We start from the raw sequence: 24,328 nt of genomic DNA, 5'->3' as shown, positions 1-24,328 counted from the left end.
GACCTGAGTTTCCCTGTCACTCGAGATAAATGAGGAGCTAATGATGAGGGTTTTTAGCCCTCAGATGAATCTCCTAGAATCCTTGAGGTCAATAAGGTTCATGTGACAACCAAGAAGTACGAAAACAACAGATAAGCCTTGTAGTTTGGAGACAAGACCAACCAGGGTTTGAAAGCAGGCTCTGACATTTGGTTTTCTGAGCCTCCGTGTCCTTAGCAAGAAAGTGAAGGGAAATGATGTTTTCCTTAAATGATTATAAGAGATGGAAGTAATAGTGGCTAATACTCGCTGGTTCTGCTTTTGTGCAGGGCACTGATTTAACATGCTTTTAAAATGAGACATCTGCACTTCAACATTACAAGGAGGATAGTATCAGGGCCTCCATCTCAAAGGGGACACTGAGTCATGACAAGGTTAAATTATGTCTAAGACCTGAGCCTTCGATGGCAGAACCTGGGTCAAAAACCAGGGGCTCTGTCTTCACAGCTGGGTTGATATAGTCATGAGACGCTCTGGACACAGGCTCAGGGCAAACTGAGAGGCTAGGCAAAGGAACGCAGGAGAATAGATGAGGGTCCTACAAAGTGAAACACACAGAACCTTCATCTCCTACCTTAAGGGTGGTCATGTCCCACCCACTACCATATGGCAGATAATAAGGTACCTGGAAGACATGGTTTTCCAAATGACCCCAAAGTTGTCCTTTTTCTGGCCCCTTCCACATCTACCCAGGCTACTCCATACAATAACACACCCCACCTGGCTCAAAAATACCCTCAATTATTCACAACCACCCTGCTACTCTACAGATTATATTTCAACTCTCTCCCCTAGAGCAGTTGCCAGATGTCTCTCTCCCCTCTCTTCAAGCACAGTGCTGGGCTTAGAACTCAAGTCTTGAGCTTGTTAGGCAGGTGCTTTGTCACTGAGATACATCCTGCTCTTTTTCTGAAAGTCCTAACCTACATGTGTCTTGGAGCCAACAAGCTCTGGAATCCTGATCACTCTTTCTGGAACATCCATGGGAACCCTCAGTGCTGTCATACTGACTAGATGATGAGAAGAAACAAGCCCTCCACTCCCAACTCCCCAGTCATGTAACACAAACCAGACAGTACATATGTTGTACTGTATTATGCCTGGGCCAGCCTTAAAAAGAGAGGGCAAGGCTGTGATACCATAGAGTCACAGAGTATGACTGCCCTAGCATGGAGCCTTCTGTGTCTATAAGGACGGGCGATTTTGACTATGAGCTGTAGGGCATTTTAAAAATAGAGACAAAGGATAGGGAAATGGTGTGGTGTTAGGTCTCAAATCCAGACAAAGTAGACCTAGCTACCAGGTTCTCCAGCATCTCAAGGTGGAAATCTCTAGGACTGGAACCACTCACTCTGCTGAAGAGGCTCTGTCCTTGGCCTACCTATGACCTTGTTTGGTCCCAATTCCCTACTTCTGAAGGTGAGACCAAGAACAGTCTTTTTCACTCTGACAAAGTAACTTGGCCACCATAATTTGGGACATCCAGACCCAATGTGGAGGGAAGAAGGGTCCCAGACCAAGGGAGCAGAATTCACAGTTCTCATTGTCAGCAGGACAAAAGGCAAGGAGAATAGGTCCCTACAAGACCTGAAACCTCCCAAGTGGTGCTGGAGTGGATGCCCTAATCAAGAAGGAGAATGGTTTCATCTGGCAGGGCTAGCAGATAACTAGGAAACAGCACAGACAGAAGGCAAGCCCTGTTTGGACCACAGCAAGTCCCTTTAAAGGAGCTTGGGTTGGGACATAGACACCCTGAGAAGGGCCTCAACATCCAGACTAGGCTGACCTCACATAGGTAACACATCAAGAGTCTCAAGTTAGCACCTAAAACCACTTTAGGTCTGACATTATCCTTCATGACCGCCTTTTAAAAATCTCTGTTAGAATTCAAAGCCTATAGGTGAGCAGAGAGAGATGGTGCTGCCGTGTAGAGGCTTAGAAGGCCCAGGTTCAAAAAGGATGCTTGTTCCAGGAGCCAACCAAACAAACAAAAAACCCAACCAAACAAACAAACAAAAAAAAAACCCCTCTGATTAAATTAAGAATTCATGCTCAAAACCTTCCCCCTTTACCTCCCAAAGAAGAAGCTCCAGAGGCTGGAGAGATGGAAGAGCAGTTAAGAGCCCATGATGGTTTTGCAGAAGACCCAGGTTCGATTCCTAGCACCCATGTTCAGCAGCTCACAACTCTTAGGTACTCTAGCTACAGGGGCATAGAAACCTGTGACCTCTGCAGGCACTTGCCGTCATGTGCACACAGACACACGTAGATACACAATTAGGAAAAAGGAAAATAAGATGTTTTTGGAAATCAATACTGAACGTCTCCGCCTGTTTGTTTGTTTTGTTTTTGTTTTTGTTTTAACAATTGAAATGAGAGGCAGACTCATTAGGGCTGGCCTGCTCCCCTTGCTCATGTAGGTAGCCCTCTTCTGAGAACAGAACCACCATGGTATTAGCTTTTATTTTTGATGGCTACTTAAAATTCACATCAAATAACAAACTGTGGACATTTAAAAGCCACTGTGGACATTTAAAAGTACATGTAAGCTAGCCTTATAATCTGCTTCCAAAGGTGGAATGCACCTTTATTTGGCTGAAATTCTAAATACTTTTGTTTTGTTTCAGGATTATTTTTGTTTGTTTGTTTTAATATGTATCTATTTCTCAATTTACTTTTGAAAACCAATTTCTACAGGAGAAAACAAAAAAAAAAAAAATCATTGCATCTTATAAAACCCAAAAAGGTTTTTAGTATATTGTGTAAAACAAAACCCCCGTAAACTAGGTAACTTATAAACAAAAGAAATTAGTCTCTCTCTCACAGGTCTGGAGGCCGGGAAGTCCAGAGTTAAGGTGCTGGCAAATCTAGAATCTGGTAAAGGCCTTTGCTTGCTCCCCTCACTGTGTGTGCCCTGGTGTGTTAGGAGGGACAGAGCTCCCAGGGCCTATTTCACAGCCTCACCCACGGGGCTCTATCCTTATGAACTCGATCTCCTCAACCATACACACCCCAACCTCCATCTAATGGTATCACCGTTCAAATTAGGAATTCAAGGAATCACAAACATTCAGACCGCAGCAATAGAGGCAGAGGGGGATGCAGAAGTCATGATGGGATGGAAGGGAGGCAGCTTGCCCATAGCCCCTCCCAGCAGGATTCTCCCTTCCTCTTCTTGTTCCCTCAGATTGCACAGGTGTTTCATAAAGGCTCCTGCAGATGAACACGAAGCCTGCCAGGGTGGCACTCTCCAGGGAATCTATTTACTTAAAGCAGTTCTCTTAGAGAAAAAAAAAAATGTTTGCAAAAGACTCTGTTTCCGATCTATGTTTATTAAGAATTTATCAAGGGGAGATTGGAAGAGGAAACAGTTTAAACTAAAGAAATTAATCCCTCCTGCAAATTCATCTTAGAAAATTAAGTGTTAAAATGAGAGCTGAACTCTTCAGATGTTAATAGTGTTTTTCTTGGGCTTTAATAAGGGACTTGATGTCATTTGAGCCTAACACGAGAAAATGAAACACAAAATCAAATTTATCAGAAAGAGAAAACCAAGTTGATGGTCTTTTCCCAGTTGACTTATCAGGTTATCTCCCAAAATAATCAATGTCCTGTCTCACGGAAGACCTATTTGTGACAATTTTTAAAAATGTGTTTGTTACAATTTTAAAAAATAATTTGCAAATGGAAAAGCCCCTCATATTCTTCTAATTATGTTTTTTTCTATTTTTCATGCTCAAAATAAATACAAGGGAAGACACAAATTCTCCAGGTGACAAGTGAATGAGAGCCCCAGACAGAATTTAATCAACAATTCTTACCTTGGGCACAAAAGACCCGAGTATAAGGTTTGAATTAATAAGGGCTAGGCACCAGGAAGTCAACCCAAACAACAGGGGATGGTGTTCAAACGTCAGTCTCTTGGTGAGTGAACTCTTCATCCTTCATCCATGTTCCCCTGTGAAATTCAAAGAGCACATCTATGTGTGGCATTGAGTTGTCGGCGCAGCCAGGGAAAAAACAAACTATCCTAAGCTTAGATCCAGCTCAGCCTTGGCATCGCCTGTTTTCTGAGCCCCTTCCCCTGTGTCTCAGGTTCAGAATAAGGGAAAGCATTTGCCCTCTTGGTATAATAGCAGAGCCTGCACTGAGAGCATCTCCCTCCCCATGCTATGGGTACAGTGAATGAAGTCCTCCGTTCACAGCAAATGTGCCCAAACCTGTTGGATGCCATTAAGGGCGAGTGTCAGACACACTCACTGTTCTGTTAATTCCCCATGATTCTTCACAAAACTCAAGTCTACTGTAGAGATGTCATCTTAGAAGTGCATATAATCTCCTAAAGAGCAAGTTTCTGCTGCATTCTCAGTGCTGGCCACCACTAGGGTTAAGCTGGGGCCGAACAGAGCCATAGGTATCAGTGCCTTCTCAGAGTCCCCCAGGTAATCCTAAGGCTCTTTGAGGCCTGTAGCCTGGGCATTTGCTGCTGTGCACCTTGGGTGCATAGTCACCAACCTGTGTGGCCTGTTGGATGCTGACTTGGGCTTATGGGATGAAGACAGACTATGTATCATTCCATCATCATCCCCCCACCCATACATCAGTCCCCCACAAACCATCAAATGACAGCTCCATCAGATGCTGGAGCCTAAATCTAGATGGAAGATGCCAACTGATGAAGCTTGGGCTCTCTCGGATTGGGTTGGCTTGCTTTCAGCTGTGGTGATAATGGCTATAAAGGATTCTCTAGGATAGGTGAGATTAAACCCCATGGCCACTGCTGTCTTGGGAGCTAGGACTCTGGGCTATGCCAGGACCAGAAACCAGCACTTCAACTCAACTTAATCTTTCTTCCTTTCTTCCTTTTTTTTTTTTTTTTTTTTGACAGGGTTTCTCTGTGTGGCTGTCCTGGAACTCACTTTGTAGACCAGGCTGGCCATGAACTCAGAAATCCACGTGCCTCTGCCTCCCAAGTGCTGGGATTAAAGGCGTGCACCACCACTGTCCCTTCCTTGTATTGTGCTTGAGTTTTGCAAAGAGCAGGAGGTTACAATTTTCCCGTCTGAGGAAATTCTGACTTGAGGTCCTTGACCCCCATCTATTTAGATGCCTGACAGTGAGGCTGGCTCTTGTTCCCTCCCACGGAGGGTCACCTCCAGATGAAATCTGAGAGCAGATGAAGAAACCGCAGGCATTCAGTGGACTGGAACTGATGTATGTAGTATGTGGTCACCTGATACACATACACACATGTACTCGCACCCTCATGCACAGAGAAGGAGGGCCTGGCACTGCCTGGGGAACTGGGACCATCAGAGACAGTCTTTGGAGCCCACTTCCACAGAGGACTGTCATACATGACACTAGATGTGGTCATTAGCTTACTAAGGACCAAAGCACAGGAACCTGGGTTACCTGAGAGATTTGAGGACATTATGAAGATTCTTCTCTTTGTTCAAGGGGCTGTATTTATTTGGTAGAAATTTTTCTCATTTTAAAGTTACCACCCATGCCTCAAGCCCCATGTCCCAAGGCATCAGGTAAAGACATCAACATCTTATACCTCCTTCTACCTGCCTCCTCTCCACACTACCTCTGCCTGAACAGTCAGTGGGAATCCCTGCTTTGTGCTCAAAATTTCTTGGTATTTTTGGACTAGGGATCTTTTTCCACTTTTTTTCTGGGAAACGGACCACAGGGAAGCCTGGACAGGGTAGGATGACCACAGTAGAGAAGCAGATGTGGACCAGCAGAGTAGTAAGGGCTGAGTCTGTCATGGGAATCCACAGGAAAGTGGACCAGAGCACACAGGAGGAACTGAGGATGCTCTGCTGTGTGCCCACGAGTCCCCTCTGGGTTCTTTCTTCCCAGGCCATGGAAACAGCTCCAGCTCTCCCCTCACAGTTCCTTAACCTTGCCCATCCCCCAGGTTTCCCCCCAGGTTTCCTGGGTCATTCATAATAAATGCCCAGTTTGCTTCCGAGTCACCCAGTGCTCTGCCATGCACTGGAGACCCTCCCCTAGTTCTGTCCTTTGAGATCCTCGACTCACCAGGGATCTAGGATCCAAGAAGCAACCGTAATCAAAGGAAGAACGGGCACTTCTGGGAAAGGCCTAGGAGCATCTACCAAGCCTGTGTGGGAGCTCCTCTTATGAAAGGAACCCATTTTCCAAAGTGGACTTGGCAATGGGGTGGGATGGGGATAAGAAGGGTGGGAGTCTATTATACTTCTTCCCTAGCCACCTCATATCAGCATCCAGATATCAGCTTTATGTAACTTGATTTTACCCATGTAGAGACTCGATGTAATTTGGCATTTGGTGATTACGTGTGCTATGTACCGTGTAGCAACTTAACAAGAGCATAGAGAGTCTTACAACAAGAGATTAAGTGGCCTAGAATCCATCCTTTAATCTTCCAAGCAGAACGTTCTAAAGTAAAGCCTACAGGATGGGCAATTATCAAGATGTTCTACTTCCTCTTTACTGAAGGCAGGGATCCTCGCCAGCCCCAGGGCAAGGTTGTTTGTATCCTGAAGCATCCATGAAGCTCAAGCCAGACTTTCAGGAGCCTAATTTTGGGGCAAAATCTAGCAGGTCATCTCATCCTCCTTCATTGTTTAAAAAGGCCTACTCCTTTCTGATGGCCATAAGATATAGCACTGTCACTCCTAGGAGGAAACATTTAAAGGCAAGGGCCACCTACTGCCTGGGTGCTAAAGGGCTGCCATTTACACATACACCCACTCCTCTGCATTCTTCTGTCATACTCTAGCCTTGGAAAGGCAAAAGAACATGGTGACTCGAAGCATGACCTCGGGTCTACTGTGCACTAAGGAATCCTATCAATCGTAGTCTTGGCCCTGCCATTGGCTACGCCATTGACTAACCATGTGGCTTTGAGCAAGGTATCAGGTCTCGCTACGTTCAAAAGCAGAACTTAGTAAAAGCACCACCCCTCATGGGTTGTTGTCAGAATTAAACAGTGATTCATTTAGTTCATGGGATTCACTTGGCCAGCTCTTGACCCTATGTCAGAAACACAAAAGGAAGAGTGGAGAGCTGTCAACATAATAGCAGAACTCAAGCACCCAGGCCTCAGTCCCATCCACAGAAATCCAACTTGAAACTCACAGGCAAGCATGCCACTCTTGAAGAAAACACGGTTATTATTCGGGGCATGGATTAAGAAGGGAAACTAAGAGAATAAGTAAGAAATGATGAGCACCAGCCTATGGCCACATACTATACCACACTTCAGCATCCTAGACTTGCCTCAGCACCTCCTTCAACATTCACATACGACTACTCTGTAGGGTCAACAGAAGTCAGGACAGTAGCAGGGTTAGCATGGGAAGGCAGGGCCTTGCTCAGGACCGAAGCCCAGTGTGTGGTTGGCTTTCCATATACTGAGCTAAATGCTGGGTTTCCTTCTCTTATAAAAGACCAATTTTAGTACATTATGTCCACTTCATAAAGAAACATGCAGAGTGCTAAAATGTGTTTGTTACAATAGCAGAAAGAGAGAGAGAGAGAGAGTCACAGAGAGTCACAGAACTAAGGACAAATTGAAGGGTCTCAATTTGAATCCAGAAGTGGTAGTTCAGGTGGCATGTGGAAACTCAAGGCAAGACAGAGGCTGAGGTCAAGGAGCCCAAGGGTCTCTTACATAAAGAGGGAGGGACATGTGGGACAAAGAACATGAGAACTGGCAAGTCGCTGCTATCAGTGTTCCACTGAGCAGGGGTTGGGGGTAGGGGCGGTCTCAGAGCTCCTCCCCACCTCCTCCACACTTCCTAGTTACTTCAGTGACAGCAGGAGATGGAAACTGCTTTTAGCAAACCACAGTAGCAAACAGTACTTAAGCTGCTTACTTACGTGAGATAGGAGTTAAAAATATCTCTGCGCACGCTCTAAGTGTTTCTTCAGAGGGTAGCTTGGTCTTTCATGGATAGAATTTGTTTCAGAGATAAAGCTGTCCTATGACAAAACATATCCAGCAATTGCATTACCCAAGATGTAATAAAGATCGGTAACAGCCTCTATGTGCCCTACAAATGGGGTTGAGTGTGTATGTGTGTGTGTGTGTCCATACTTCCCTCTTTCCATCTTAAGGAGATAAATTTTCTTTAGGTTGGAAAATATGATTAAGCCAGAGCTCTTCAGAGAGGAATTTTAAAAACCTGACTACTCCCATGGGTATCATGACCAATTCCAAAAACAAGTGTCACCCTGCCAGTCGGGTATAAGTTCTGGCAGCTGAGGCCCCTTTGACATTTCACTGGAATGCCTTTAAATTCTGCTCAAGATCACCAAACTGTGTGTCTGCAGGAAACTTCAAGTCCCAGGCACACCTACCATAGATCAGAAATGCTCCCTAAGGTCACAGAAAACATCAATAGCCCCAACACCATATTCAACTCTAGATGTCATCTCTCCCAGATCGTGGCCCTCCTTAGCTCTCACACAGTGCTTCCCTCTGTGTGCTGGGACAGAGGATGAGAGCATGCATGGTCCGTTGGATGGCTCCCAGGACCTCTGCCTAGTCAGTGCTGTGCTCACCTTCCTCTGTCCCTTCCTCTGGGAGCCTGCTCGGACTCCCGACCACACAGATACACACCTGGTCAGGCTCATGCTATTATGTTCTCTCCCGGGCGAGGGTCAAAGTCTCACATTATTTTACTAATATCTACTTCCCTCAGCACACTTCAAATTCCAGTTCCTACATTTATCAGCAAGGATTTAGTTTCTCCAGAACACCTAACCTTTGGGTGAGCTCGGTGGGATGTCAGAAGGCTGCGTACGCTCTCGGGGATCTTCTGCCACGTGGACTGAGAATAAGGCTGGAACCTGCCCAACAGAGTAAATAGAGTAGAACATTATGCAGCTATCCTAAAAAGGATGCTGACCTAACGTACTTAAAAAATATGGTTGAAACTTAACCAGAAACGAAAACAGCACAGCTATCATTTTAATGCTGGCATCACGCCCACACCCGACGGAAGTGGCAGTGCCAGCAACAACGTGCTGTGCCCAGTGCCTGCCTATGACCAGCTCTTCTTTGGACTTCATTCGTTCTTAGGCAATTCACTAATGAGCAAACTCTGCTTCTTTACCCTCAAATTGTAATTTAAAGACTCACTTCTCAATTGTCTTCTGCCACAAAGACTTTGTTCTACATCTCGTCACCATTTGGCCACTCAGAGCCCAAACATAAGCATGAACCTGATAAGGTCTTCCAGCTTCTTACACGCTGTGCTTTCTCCCTCCCACAGATTCCTGGATTCCTCTGTGCAGGATACTGCTACCTTCCCACCCAAGTCCTCACTCTTAACTCCCAACCACTCACCGTGAATGAACTCCAGTGCTGATGTCTCCAGGAGTCCTTCTGGAGCTGAGCCCACCCCTATAGAGGCCAGCTGACCCATGCGTTGTTCATTTCACAACACTTCTGATAGTGGACACTGGCCCCTGCTGGTTAATGTGTCCCCTCGACTGAAACCCAGGTTGAGATTCTGGTCACTATCTTATCTCAACTTCAGTGTGTAGTTCCAACCCTAAGGAGACTGAAGTGGGAGGATTGTGAGTTTGAGGCTAGCCTGGGCTATACAGCAGAACCTTATCTCAGAAAAGGACAACAATAATACTCATTTCAGCTCACAGTAGGTATTGAATACCACCGTGGGGTTTAAAGAGCATTGTTTGAGACTCTGGAGGAGTGACTCAGTAGTTAAAAGCATTCTCTGCTCTTCCTGAGGACCTAGGTTCAGGTCCCAGCTCCCACACCTTCAATTCCAGTGCCAGAAGATCCACTTCTGCCCTCCACAGGAACCTGCACTCACATGATGCACAGACACATACTCGGGCCCATAAAACAAATCTCTAAGAAATTATATTATTTGAGTAGTGAATTCATTCATACTTGTTGGGTATCAAATCCTAAATTCTGAGATCGTGAAGCTAAAGGCACACACAGAAATTTGATGACAAAAAGTACAGATGCGATTTCCCTAAAAGCTTTCAAAGAATTTTAACAATTTGGGTAAAATCCTTCTCTCTGTGAATGCGTGAGAAGCACTAGAATGCCATGAGAATTTACGATGTTTACAAGGACATTGAGAACAGAGAGCTGTCCATCAGCAGACTCTGGAAGCCTGGAGTAATTGATGGGACCACTGTGCCAATGACCCCAGGCATCTCCACCTGTGTGTAGTTCACTCCTATCATTCTCCTTTCACATCCTTCTCTGGAACAAGCATGTTCAGTAGTCCCTAAGAACATGAGGCTGAGTAGGACTGAGTGCACACATCTCCTACTGACCCGGGAAAACACCGAGCAGCAAGGGCCTGCACCCTCAAGGCATGGCTGCTTTTCAGAAAACGTCATAGGCATAATTTCTGCTCTCTCTAAGAATCTTATGAGAAATACAGCAAATCTTTAAAAATAGCCACCTGCTAGACACATAGGCCTTGAAAATACTGTGGTTTCATACAAGGAATAGAGCTGTGCCACATGCCGTCTCTGTGATTCTCCTCATCACAGACAAGAAGAGTTGTGAAGGCAGGTAACATGCTGCAGAGAGGGAGACGGGAAGGAGGGCTGTCTCCCTTTCCTTTGAGACTACATTCTTCACTCTGGTATTCAAAAGGCTTTGTACATCTCCCACTAAAATCTGAAAAACCTACAATTCAGTCTGTCATATGACCAGAAATAACACTCCTTGGCATAGGCTCAAAGGTCTCGACATCCTACGCCACAGACTCTTGCTCAGCAAGGTGTATTTCCACCCCATGCACGGTAGCAAGAGATGAAGGAATAAGGGAAACGTGGTACACATACACTATTCAACTGGAATGAAAAACAATGAAATCATGGAATTTTCAGGTAAGTGGATGGCACTGGAAAAGATGATATTGAGTGAGGTAATCCAGACTCAGAAAGACAAACATTTCACGGAGGTTCTCTCTTGTCAGAGGCTCCTAGCTCCAATCTCCAGATGTGAGTGCGTAGCATGAGTAACCAAGGAATAGTATACAGGTGATATAAAGGGGGAATGGGGAAAGTGGGAAGGAGCTCTCATTGGGAAAGGCGGGGAAGGTCAATACAGAAAGAGAAGGAAGAAGGAGGGATAAATAGCACCAAGGTTGTCTAATGAAGCCCATACGGGCCGGTTTGGTGTGTCAACTTGACACAAACTGGAGTTATCACAGAAAATGGAGCCTTCCTTGAGGAAATGCCTCCAGGAGATCCAGCTGTCAGGCACTTTTTCAACTAGTGTTCAAGGGGATAGGGCCCATTGTGGGTGGTGCCGTCCCTGGGCTGGTAGTCTTGGGTTCTATAAGAAAGCAAGCTGAGCAAGCCAGGGGAGGCAAGCCAGTAAGCAACATCCCTCCATGGCCTTTACATCAGCTCCTGCCTCCAAGTTCCTGCCTTGTGTGATTTCATGTCCTGACTTCCTTTGCTGATGAACAGCAGTATGGAAGTGTAAGATAAATAAACCCTTTCCTCCCCAACTTGCTTCTTGGTCATGATGTTTTGTGCAGGAATACAAACCCTGATTAAGACAAAGCTTCAATATTGTTTTATATTAACCTAAAATAATTATACACAATATGTATGCATGCATGTGTGTATTGTGTGTGGGGGGGACAGATAGACAGAGACAGTGGCAAACAGAGACAGTGACAGAGAGAGGGGAGAGAGAGCTTAAATGAAGTTGTGCCATTTGAGCTGACAATATTCCTTGCAAGAACAGTATTCTAACCAACTGTACCAGGCATGAGAAACTCCCTTTTGAGTGGTTGGTCAGTATAGTCCAAATGACTCCCAAAACAATATAGGCCATTAATGTTGCCCTGAGATGCCCCTCAGAGGTTGATGGTAAGACCCTATTCCTGGAGATATTAAACACTTAGGATACAGGACTTGGATTATTTGAACTGGTCTGAAAGCATCCTCCCTGCAGTATAGTTTAAATGGTATCATAAAGGCCCACGAAAGCCCCCAAGGGGGGGGAGCAATTAATGGTCCTACCCAGCTATGATACCTATAAAACACAATGACCAGCATAGCAAGATATCCACAAGAGTGTATTAGTGGCACTCACATGTTGGCAGTAACCAACAGCTGTCCAGGTGGACTTAAAATCTACTCAACAGAAGGGCAATCGTGGCTAGTCCTAGAAACCTAGCTTGGGTAATGAGGTTATGAATATTAGAAGAGAATCTACTATTGCCTCTTCGCTAAACCAGAATAATTCTTTAACTGCATCGTATCCTTAACCACAGGTAAGTGTAGCTATCATCCCTCATCAAAGAGGCTTCTCCCTACAGAAAATAGATACCATCACAGAAAACCACAACTGGATTCAGTGAAAAGATCAGCAGATGGTGGGGAGCCCGGCCCCAGAAGATACATATCCTATATCTATGGACCAGAGGACATATCAGAAGAGAGTGCACATGAATGTGTAACAGGGAAAAAAAGGCATAAATTTGAGAGTGGAAAAAGATGGGAGAGGTTTAAGGAAGAAAGGGAAAGGAGAAAGTGAATTATATTGAGAAGATAAAAAGTTAACTTTTAAACCATTGGGCTGACTACAGGATGAGAGAAAAATTTTACTACCAATACCTCAGACAAGAGATGAACATCTAGAATACATAAAAAACTAAAAAAAAAAAAAAAGAAAGAAATCAAAAAAAGGATCCAGTTAATAAATGGGCTGGTAAACTGAATACGGTTCTCAAAGAAATCCAAATGGACAGTAAATGATGGAGGAAAAGATCAGCACTCTTAGTCATCAGGGAAAGCCAATGAGTAGCTTTGACATTCAATCCTACCATTCCACACCAGCAGCTATCAGCAAGGAAACAAGTGAGAACACAGGCTGGCAAGGCCGTGGGAGAAGGAGCCCTTCACTCACCTGTGGTGGGAGTGGGAACTGGTACAGCCACCATGGAAATCAGTGGGCAGTCTCTCAAAACACAAAAAGTAGGACTGTCATGAGACACAACTGCTCCACTCCTCAGAGTTTTCTAAGTCAGCATACCACGGGGATATCTGCACACCCATGTTCATTGCTGTGGTATCTACAAAAGCTAGGAACCAGAACCAGCCTCTGTGCCCATCAACAGACAAATGGATACATGTGTGGTGTGTGTGCTGTGTGTGTGTGGTCTGTGTGTGTACTAATACAAATGTGAAAAACATTCACAGTGGGGTTTATTCTGCCACAAAGAAAATAAAATCCTAAAATGAGTGGTGGTGTCACATGCCTTTAATCCCAGCACTTGGGAGGCAGAAATGTGTGTGTCTCTGTAAGTTCAAGGCCAGCCTGGTCTACAGAGTGAGTTCAGGACAGCCAAGGCTACACAGAGAAACCCTGTTTCAAGAAGAAAAAAAAACAACCCTCCCCCAAACCAAACAAAACAAAAACACCCAAGAAAGAAAGAAAGAAAGAAGGAAATAAAGAAAGAAAAGAAAAGAAAAGAAAAGAAAAGAAAAGAAAAGAAAAGAAAATCCAGACATTTGAAATGGAATTGAAAATAATCATGTCAATCAAACAAAGTCAGATTCACAAAGACATGTTTTTTTGTTTTTTGTTTTTATCATGTAGGTCATAAAACTAGAAAGGAAATTCTACTGGCTAGTTTTATGTGGACTAGACACAGACCAAAGTCACCCGAGAGGAGATAACCTCAATTTTAAAAATGCCTTCATAAGATTAGGCTGCAAACAAGCCTGTAGGATATTTTCTTAATTAGTGATGGATGGGAGAAGGCCCAGCCCGTTGTGGGTGATGCCATCCCTGGTCTGGTGAACCTCAGTTCTATGAAAGAAAAAGAAAGAAAGAAAGAAAGAAAGAAAGAAAGAAAGAAAGAAAGAAAGAAAGAAAGAAAGAGAGGGGGGAAGGAGGGAAGGAAGGAAGGAAGGAAGGAAGGAAGGAAGGAAGGAAGGAAGGAAGGAAGAAAGAAAAAAAGAAAGAAAGAAAGAAAGAAAGAAAGAAAGAAAGAAAGAAAGAAAGAAAGAAAGAAAGAGAGGGGGAAGGAGGGAAGGAAGGAAGGAAGGAAGGAAGGAAGGAAGAAAGAAAGAAAGAAAGAAAGAAAGAAAGAAAGAAAGAAAGAAAGAAAGAAAGAGAAAGAGGTAGAGAGGGAGGGAGGGAGGAAAGGAAGGAAGGAAGGAAGGAAGGAAGGAACCAAGCAACCAAGCAACCAAGCAACCAAGCAGGCAAGCTGAGCAAGTCATGGGGAGCAAGCCAGTAAGCAGCACCTCTCCATGGCCTCTGTATTATCTCCTGCCTCCAGGTTCCTGACTTGTTTGAGTTCCTGACCTGACATCTTTCACTGATGAGCAGTGATCTGGAAGTGTAAGCCAAATAAACCCTTCCCTCCCCAAGTTGTTTTGGTCATGGTGTTTCATCCAGCAATGATAACACTAACCAGGATAGACATCATGTAGAAAGATAGCTCGGGGCAGCTGCTGGGAGGAGGGGAGTGGGGGACATGTGACAAGAGAGCACAAGGGTCTCAGGGTAAGGAAGGGGGACAGCAGGGAGTTAGAGGAGTGGGGTGGGAGAGTCTGGCATGAGAAGAACAAAATATATATGAAAATGTCATAATGAGATCCATTACTTTGTTATCTTAAAAACCTTAAAGGGCCCTTGGGCCCCTCATCCCTGCAAGCCGAGCACTGACTGCCTCCAGTGTTAAGCTAACAGAGTCTCACAAGATGGTTCTCATGCACCCCCGGGAGGGGCTGGTCCTGCTGGCTGCTGTGAAAGAGTAGCCAGAAAGGAAAGGACAAGGAACTATAGCCACCAAGGTTCCAGACATCTGTCTCTGTGATCAGCTAAACTTGTCAAGGGGGACGTGGAAGCTCCCCAAGCACACGAAAGGCACAGCCATCAGTGAATGCAGGGCTCCTCCCCACCCCATGTCCTTGCCAGCATATGTTATGTGAAAACAGCTTCCTTGAAAAGATAGCATTTAAGGCCACTCCTCTAGTGGAAAGGTGACCAACTGACTCAGCGTAGGGCTTTCCCACAATGCAGGACCTTGGGGACTAAAGCCAAGACAGTCATAAGCCAACTGGATGATAGACCACTTTCTGTGGTCACAGTTCTTTGTCATTGTGGATAATGGCATGACTTAAATAAGCGTAGTCCAGTTAGGTCCAAAGTCACCTGTTTAGAATGACTGGGCACACTGAATTTGCTGCCTCATCTGAAATGGCTGAATACCCTCTCACCTTCCTATGTTCCCTGCCATGCCTCCACTGACTGAACATTCCTGGAACTCTCTTCTGCCTTTTTAGTCTCCACGGTACTTCCACAGTTATCCTCATATCCTGGACACTGGGACCCAGAAGTTTCCCACAAACTCATCATATGATGAAGGCTGACAAAGCCCCCTCTCTTCTTATCTCCCATCCCCCATTCTCCACTAACTCAACCATGAACCAGTCTTGTTCAGGGCCCACATGAAGCCATTCTCGTTTATTCTCCAGACATATCTATAAATTTCTGCCTTGTCAAAATCACTCTGTGTGTGCATGCATATGTGTGTGTGTGCATGAATATGCGCATGTATTTTTATTCTGTGCTATGTTGCAAGTTGTCAGAAGAATAGGAGAAATGTGTTAGGTGTTAAGTTAGTCTCCATTCCAGGTGTGGCGAGCAGGTTATCAATCCTAACACTCTCTCACACACTCAATATCCAATCTCCATTCATTCTGTTTGACTCAGTAAATGTGAGGCAATTCTTACATCAGCCAAAAATGAGGATCAGCTGGCTGGCTACATGAAGATGCTCATCAGAGGGGAGCTGAATGGATACATGAATGCAGATGCCATCTGACATGTTCAGAAGCAGCAGGGTCCCTCTGCTCTCTGTGGGACTTATCTTCTATCTGCTCTGTCCACCCCCTGCATTGGACTACTGTTGAGAGCATACCATGATCCGGGTCATGTTAAGCAGGATGGGGTTACATCAACCTTCCTGTCTAGTTTGTTGTGAGGTATTGGGCTATACACAGACTTGGGACATTGTCTATGTGACTACAAGCCATGCTTCTCCTGTGGGGGCTGTGGGGGCTTTTGGGGTGGTAACTTTGACAGGAGCCTTGAGTCCAGGAGACATGAGGGAACTCCTTCCATCCCATGTAGGTGAATTGACACCATTGAGTTTCTCCGGAGTTCAGACCTTAGCTTGACTGGAGACTAGACTGTATAGCCCAATGACCCACAGTTTGTGAACCCCTAGAAAGTAGAGCTATGTCGTGATCATTGTAAATAGCTGCCCAAGAAGTTCATAAGTATTTTAGTGTCAGAAAATCCTGTTGTACTAATTCTGGTAGTTAGGAAGGTATATCTTAACAAAGCACAAAGACAGAGCCTTGGCTATCCTAGTCCCTGCAGCAGAGGAACAAAGTCACGATTTAAAGCTGGAATACTGCTGAGAGCACTCATCACTTAAGACCACATCCGGAGGTCACCACCAGTTCCCATGCTCTAGGTCTCTGCATGCTGAACAATGCCCCTCGTTGTCACCCTTGGAAAAGCACAAATCATAAGGGGAAGAGACTAGACCCTGGACAGAGATAACTGTGACTCTCTGACCATCTGAGCCTGGCAAACCTGGTGTTTTCAAATCTGCTGTACCACTTTCCAATACAGTGAATAATTAACCATACATTATTAGCTTATTAAAATGTTTGATATAATTTCCTTAAATAGTTTAACATTTTAATATAGTTGTGCTATCATTTCTGGAAAAAAACCTAAAAAATTGATTTTTATTTTCTTATACTACCTTAAACTCAAGTATAATTCCTATTAAATTTCAAGGGCCATTCAGAGACTGCTTAATGTGGGTCCCTCTGTGTGCAGCAATTGTGTTTCTGGGGAAGGGAATGTCTAATGCCTATCACTAACACCGCAGAGAAGAGCTGACCTGCATAAGCTTCTTTCAAAGCAGCTGTCTGATTTTTTTCAGGGCCCCTTCCATGAAGTGAAGGGAACTGACCCCTCTGTGCTGCTCTGCCCAAGTGCCAATCTACCCAAAACATAGGGCTTTGGCTCATCTTGGCAGACTCGGGCAAGCTAAATGTGTAGTCATCATATTTGAGATGCTGACTGGCAAATATAGATCTCCCTTGGAAAAGCACAAATCATAAGGGGAAGAGACTAGACCCTGGACAGAGATAACTGTGACTCTCTGACCATCTGAGCTCTCTAGACAGACTCCTATGCAAATGTTTTCACTACTTGCACTCATGTAAACAAACCAAGAAGCTAACCCTATGCAAATTAAATATGCACATTAATGGCGTTTATTATTGACTAGTGGAACACAGATGATTTCCCCACTCCTTTCTGTTGATGTATGGCTTCTAAAATGTCTAGCGAACATTGTGATATTGTAAAACTAAAAACTTCAGTTCTAAAAAACTATGACAGAGTAGATAAATATTGTTAGTTTTTTGCAAACTATTTCTACCAAGCATCGATTTTGTTGTGTGTTTGGGGTGTTTGTGCATGCGCGAGTGTGCATGCGTGTGTGCGCGCACACACGCAGCAAAGGAAAGATGATGTTGGGTGTCCTCTATCATGCTCTACCTTATTCCCTTTGACACAGGTTCTTTCACTGAATCTGAAGTTCATCTTCATTTACTTGTTTGTTTTGTGGGCTAGTCTCTGTCTTCAACCTAACCCACCACCAGTGAGACCACATCTGACATTTTTTCTATTGGTGCTAGGGTTCTGAACTCAGGACCTCAAACTTGTGCAGCAAGTGTGCACTTTTATCCACTGGGCCATCTCTCTAGCCTGTTTTTCTTTTCTTCTCTTTCTGTTGTTGTTGTTGTTTGCAATGGCAGTTCAGTTTGACTTTTCTTTTTGACAGCACTGGGGACTGAACCTAGAGTCCCATGAATGCTAAATAAATACTCTTATCCCTGAGCTATACCACTAAGCCTACACCGGGTATCCTCAAACACTTTTTCCCAAGTAGAGGCTAATGGTATGTATGCTTTGTACAGGCTTGAAAAAGGGATGGTGACATTCACTAACTGAATATTCCAGCAAAACTAACTGAGAGAGTATTCAGGCTTCCTTCCTGACAGAGCCTGAGACTCTTCGGGCAAGGGAACAGATGCTGGCTGCTGACCTTTCTTGGAGAAGAGGATGATTCAGAGGGCTGGGAGGGCTGGAGAGTTGTGAGGTGATAACTGAAGTTTCTGTGTGGAAACTGGCATCTCCTTGGTGACTGAGCGAGGGCTTTCTGGACTCACTTGAATCTAAAGGTGGTGGTGGCTGGCTCTTTAAGACAATCCGCTCATCTGGCTCTCGGATAACCTGAGTGACAATATGCATTATTTTTCACTTGTAGTTTGGGTTTTGATTTGCCTAATAATTGCTAGGGGCAGGCTAGAACAAGAGAGAAACTGAGGTAAGATAACAATATGTGGCCAGGGACTTCCTGTAAATAAAAGGGGGCAATGGTCCATCCAGAAGGGTCAGGAGTCCAGGCCAGGGGTACACAGCCAAAGGGCTCTACATGTTAACAAGGAAAACCTGAACTTGCACTTGGAACTTTGATTTCTGAGGACACGGACTGTGGTTCGGGAAAAGATCTGATTTTTAAACAAAGTGTATCTGTACTGTACATATTCAATGCAGCATATACTTAATGTCTTCTTCATACACCCCTTTCAGCTTTTAGCACACAAGCTCACAACTTAGCAAATGGATTAAGCCTGGGGCCACATTTACCACCTCACTGTACAGAGGTATCTGGTTGGAGAAAAGCAACATGAGTCACTGGCGGTAAAGTAAGAATCACCCTATATAAACCCTTCCCTGGTAGTGGGTCACACAAATGGAAGAAGGGGAGCAAGCCACTGAACCCCACAGTGGAGCAGGCAGTGGAGCCTGAGGATCAGTCTGTATAAACCCTACGTCCGCTATGCTGCCCTGATGTGAACACCGCAGCTACGGATGAATCCTCCCCACTAACTGTGTGGGGCCTGACACAGATGCTGGAAATAAAACATCTACAAATGCTGCTGATGCACGTACCTTTATGTTCGCCTCCAGGCTGTCAAGAGAAGATGCTAGAAGAAAGAGGAATAGGGTGAGGAACTCGTTATTATCAGTTAGCTCTAAAACTGCTGACACATTCATCCCATAGCAGAAACAAGAGTTTAGGCCATAATTGGACAGCAAGAGAACTAAAGTGTTCCCTTGTTCCAAGATGCAACCGAGTCTCCCCTGCACTTCTATAGGACCTTTCTGTCTTCCTGGGGTCCACAGTCTAGCTGTTATTTTCAGTGACAGTACAGCTGGAAGGGGGTTAAGGGACAAACAGGCCATGGATCAGAAGTTCAAGAGCCTTACACAGCCTTAAAGAAAGAAGATATATTTGCCCAGATGCGCAGAGCTTTGAAGAAGGCAATATGAGTCTGATATAAAGTTCCTGTGCTCTGCCTCATGAGTCCTTGCTGGTTTCTGGCTCTTGAGGATTCTTGGCCAAGGTAAAGGTGAATATAGAGTCAAGCCAATGGATACATATGAAGCAAAATGTACCTAAACCACAAATCACTGCCATTACCCTAAAAGTAGGAGAGATAAACAGACCTCACACTCGTGAGTGGCAAGAATGATTAGAAAATAAAGTAATAAATAAGGTAATAAAGCCTAACCTGTATGAGACCCTAGTTCCAAAACAAAGCCAAATATTGCAGTACTAAATATTTTATTATTCTAAAAATAATAAACACACATGGAGAAAAACAAAAAGCAAGTAGATTTCCCTCCTCTCCCCCAGGTTTAATGACATTCTTTGAACTCCTGGTTCACTTTATAGCAGCAATAGTAATAAGAAAGAAATAAGAAGAGATTTTTAAAGCCTGACGTGTTCCCTGCCTGAGCACTTCCATCTCTGTGTATGCACACGGCCCTGGAAACCCTCCACCCTAAGCTGGGCTAGGGATCAGCAAAGTCCCTTGCAGCTAAAGGTACAAAACTAGCCTGAAGCGTAGGAACTCCTTGGGGACTCCCCTGCCTGGTGAGCTGAGAACTCATCAACATCTGGTTGGCTTTTGACCCCTTGTTTCTCAGAGGGCAAGCCATAACCCAACAGTGTGAGGACCAGCCAGAAGCTTGTGAGAAAAGGACTCAGAGGCCTCACATCAACACAGAATCAAGAGCTGCAGTTTGGAGGCATGGCTTTCTTCTCCCACAGGCCTGGGGATGGCCCAAACGCAGGGATAGCTTGGCAAGCCACAGGGATTCCAGGATCTAATTCCAGAGATCTGAATGTATGCAGGTTGCAGCTCTGCTAACAGTTACACTGACATGGTAACCACTGCAAACCCCCTCTCCTGCCAGGCAAAGACCAGGACAAGCATGGCGAATGGGCACCATCAGATGCAAGCCAGCATCAAGCTCGACCCTCTCTTCTAGAAAAGGACATTTGCTGCTGCTTGCATTCAGTGTAACAGGAAGGATGGCACTGCTTTTACAGGCTACACCAGTGACCTTCAATGGCAGGGCTTAAATTAACTCTCAGATGGGAGAAAGCACTTCTCCTCTCAGCCCCACACTCTATCAGTGCTCAGCTGGGATCCGTCACTCTGCTCTCAGAACACTGGCCTGAGTTAGCATAAAACCCTCTACAGTCCCTTAAAGGCACAAACCATTAAGCCTAACACAGGGAACACCAGTGTGAGAACATGGCAAGTCAGTCCTACCAGGAGGTAACAGAGGGAGCCATCCCTAGCCCTGTCTTAGACTTAGAACTCCAGGCAAGCTGCTGTGCCCTTTACTAGGGACAGAATAGCACATTCCAATCACTGTCCATCAGTGTGTAGTCCAGAGACCTCAGTGGGGGACAGGGGTCCCTTCAAGACCTTTTACAAGACCTCCGAATTAAAGCTTGCATTCATAATTATACTAAGACATGATTTATTCCTCTCAGTCTTATCGTCCCATAGTCTAACAAAAAGCCACCACAACACATCATAACATAACTGGTCTAATGGTTAGTAACTTCTCTACTGGTGTACTACATCTCGCAATTACTCAACTCCAATTTCAAACAAGCTAAATGTGGATAGCCATCATCCACACCAACCGAAGCTCTTTTAAAGCCCCCAGTATCATTTACAAATGCATAAGATCCTGAAATCCACAGCACTGAAGACAGTTAGCTACCTTAGTCTAACTGCTTCAGAGAGCTGGCTCCCCCCTCACTAACACAGAATCTGGTCAGCGAGTGTCGTGAGTCTCTTTTTCCTTCCCCTCAGAAAGAAACAGCAAAACAAACATATTTGCTAACTGTTAGGGCTGCCTGTGTAGAGTTTACAGGAGGGCAAGCTGCGGTCTGCTTTGCCAGCCTATCCAGGGGCTGTAGCCACATGTGGTTAGTCACACCCTCCAGCTCTGTCCCCTTCAAGTTTCCAGGGACAACTTGAAAACAAACTGCTTCTTAGTTCTTCTGCCCCACATGAATGCCATAGCTAGAAAGACCTTGAAATTCAAGCCCACAGCTTCCAGAGTGACCTGGAGTTCCTCACAGGGAAAGAGGCTTAGTGGAATGCAGTGGTGCTCACTGGGGAATGTGAGTAACAAGAAACTCAAATACCTCTTTTCTTCGAAAGATCAAAGTTTATTAACTTAGGTTTTCTTCTGGACTTCTTCGAACGGTGCTCCAAATTATCTTCACCAAAGGGGTTCCCACTGTCCACCTGAAAGTGAAGGAAACACGCAAGTTTCATCACCTCCGTCTTAATTACCCATGATGCCTTTCCACCTCAGTCAAAGAGAGTCTTGGAAAATAATCTAATTCGCAGTCTCCACGTATGTTACATTTACTCCACAGAAGAAACTGTCCACCATCTCCACGGAGGCTAGATATGAGGGCGTGTCAACGGTGAGCAAAGAGAACTGAAGCTAGACACAAGACACGTTCTCAGAACTGGTAATGATGAAAAGACAGCACCCAAAACTTCCGCCTCCTGCGTGCTGTGACTACAGGTGTGAGCCACCAATCCAGCCTGGAGCCCTTTGAACTGGACAGAGTATTCCAGAAATCAAGAGACTGGCTAGATTCCCTTCCAGTCTGCTGTCGAGATTCTTTTAAAACACAATAGCACTAACCACTCTCTTACTTAAAGTGACAGACCACATTTTCCTAAAACAAAACTGGTAAACACAATCTGCGAAAACAGATCAAAATACGTCAAACGGAGATTCCTCTGCGGCATGAAGCTAGACTTTGAAGGTTTTGTTTATTTTATCGGTGAGGCAGGCTACAATGCTAATTTTTATTGTTATGTCAAGAAATAGACTGAAGTTTTCTAATTTAAAAATTTTAAAGGTGTCTGAGTGTTTTGTTTGCATGTATGTCCATGTACCGCATGTGTATTGGTGCCCAAAGAAGCCAGAAGAGGATATCAGATGGCCTGGAACTGGAGCTATAAAGAGGAGCTGTTCTGCGGATGCTGGGAATAGAATCTGGGTCCTCAGGACGAACAGTCAACGCTCTTAACTGCTGAGCTACCTCTTCAGACCCAAGTTCTTTTTTTTTTTTTTTTTTTGGTTTTTCGAGACAGGGTTTCTCTGTATAGCCCTGGCTGTCCTGGAACTCACTCTTTAGACCAGGCTGACCTTGAACTCAGAAATTTGCCTGCCTTTACCTCCTGAGTGCTGGGTTTAAAGGCGTGCACCACCACGCCCGGCTCAGACCCAAGTTCTTAGCTTTAATGTCTCGAATATGATCAGGAAATCTAGGTAGTCAGGTATGTAAAATGACCTGTAAACAAGGTAAATATATAATGTCAAGTTTTCACTCCCTAAGACATCTAGCCAATTTTTTGAAGATTAATTCATCCACAGTGTTGGGGACTGCATTTTATAGCCATTTATATGGAATAGAATAAGCTACATTGTCAAAAAAGATACAAGCTATCAGCACTTCTATGGGGCCATGTTTAATGGCAGGTTGCTACATTTTGCTAGGCATCCTTACCAAGGTCACCATAAAGAAACCAGCCATACAATAATTCTGTGTTTATGAAGAGTCCTTATTTGTAGATTAACCAGTCCATATTTTCTAGCCAGAACGCTCAATCTACCTACAAGCAAGCTACATTCAACCATCTCATTGGCACCTTGGCTGAGACAAACCCTAACTCACAGCCTCTATCAGATGGACAGTCATCCTTTCCTAGAAATTTTAAGTCAAGATATTCATTTAGCATTTTATCAATTGTGAATATTCTGAAGATAGTCAGTAATTGCAATTTGTGATAGAGATCACCAAGAATAACAAAAAATATTAACTTGAATGAATCTAACAGTATAGTTACAGCTTTGTGGAAAACAAAGGCTATGTATACAAAAACTGAAGAGAATGAATCAAATTAATGATCTGTGGCTGGTGTGTGTGTGTGTGTGTGTGTATGTGTGTATATGTTTGTGAGTATGTATGTCTGTGTGTATTTTGTGAGTGTGTTTGTGTGTGTGTGTGTGTGTGTGTGTATGTATGTGTGTGTATGTGTGTGTATGTAACTCAGTAGCTCAAAGTTTCCTAGACATACTATGTAGCCCAAGCTATAGCTTCAAACTCATGGTGGTTCTCCTGCCTCAGCCTCCAAAGTGCAGAGATCAGAAGGGCACATCACCACACCTGACTTTAGATTTTCTTTTTATTACATTGATGAGCCAATGTGTAAACTCATCTTGGATGTCTCTATTTTATAATACAGTAATCAAAAACAATCTTTTAAGACAACGAAGATTACAGTGACTAGTGATAGCCACTGTTACTGGTGACTGAGGCTCAGAGTTTCTGAGGCCAGTCACTGCTTCCTTCACACCTCCCATGCTGAAATCGTTCAACATTTGGCTACTGAGCGCCGATCTCATTGAGAAAGTGAAAAGTGTTTCATATAACTGGATGGAGCTTCAGTTTCAATGGATGTACCTTATCAGCCAGCCTTGGGCTGACATCTTCAGTTCCCAGCAGCTCCCACTCTTCTGAGTACTGGTGAGCTAGCATCTACAGATGTCATACTCTATTAATAATGTTCAAAATTTAAAAATGGGCTGATTGACATTTACTGAGCAAGTTCTCTCTGAAATGCCTTCATAGACACTTCCTAACAACAACACTGGAAAAATGAACATAATTTAATGACAGTTATTATTCATTTGACTTCTCTCTCTTCAGTTACTACTGCCCACTTGTTTGCACAGCTCAAGAATTCTTTCTCCCACTCTTCTCCACAC

At 44.4% G+C, this 24,328-nt stretch overlaps 1 protein-coding gene across 6 annotated transcripts in view; it reads right to left on the bottom strand.

Annotated features, from left to right (window-relative positions):
* Positions 1 to 3,363: 3,363 nt before the first annotated feature.
* The window catches only part of Spata6l (spermatogenesis associated 6 like), a 44,507-nt gene continuing 23,542 nt past the window's right edge, over positions 3,364 to 24,328 (bottom strand). For 3 of the 6 annotated variants that reach the window (XM_085833784.1, XM_029472772.2, XM_021152215.3), the window contains exons 8-13: positions 21,681 to 21,783; positions 19,115 to 19,149; positions 18,204 to 18,391; positions 8,805 to 8,889; positions 7,918 to 8,019; positions 3,368 to 3,997 (exon numbers count right to left, since the gene is read on the bottom strand). In XM_085833784.1, the coding sequence (XP_085689910.1) occupies positions 7,930 to 8,019; positions 8,805 to 8,889; positions 18,204 to 18,391; positions 19,115 to 19,149; positions 21,681 to 21,783 (501 nt within the window). In that variant the 3' untranslated portion in view covers positions 3,368 to 3,997; positions 7,918 to 7,929. Of the gene's footprint in view, positions 3,998 to 7,917; positions 8,020 to 8,804; positions 8,890 to 18,203; positions 18,392 to 19,114; positions 19,150 to 21,680; positions 21,784 to 24,328 lie in introns of all 6 variants that reach the window. The other 3 variants (XM_021152211.3, XM_021152210.3, XM_085833785.1) reach the window with 2 other exon arrangements.

Source organism: Mus caroli, unplaced genomic scaffold (assembly GCF_978045245.1).
Source record: "Mus caroli unplaced genomic scaffold, Mus_caroli_1 scaffold_20, whole genome shotgun sequence".
Classification (NCBI taxonomy): Eukaryota; Metazoa; Chordata; class Mammalia; order Rodentia; family Muridae; genus Mus; species Mus caroli.
The sequence above is the reverse complement of the archived record's forward strand: the minus strand, read 5'-3'. Positions and strand labels throughout refer to the sequence as shown.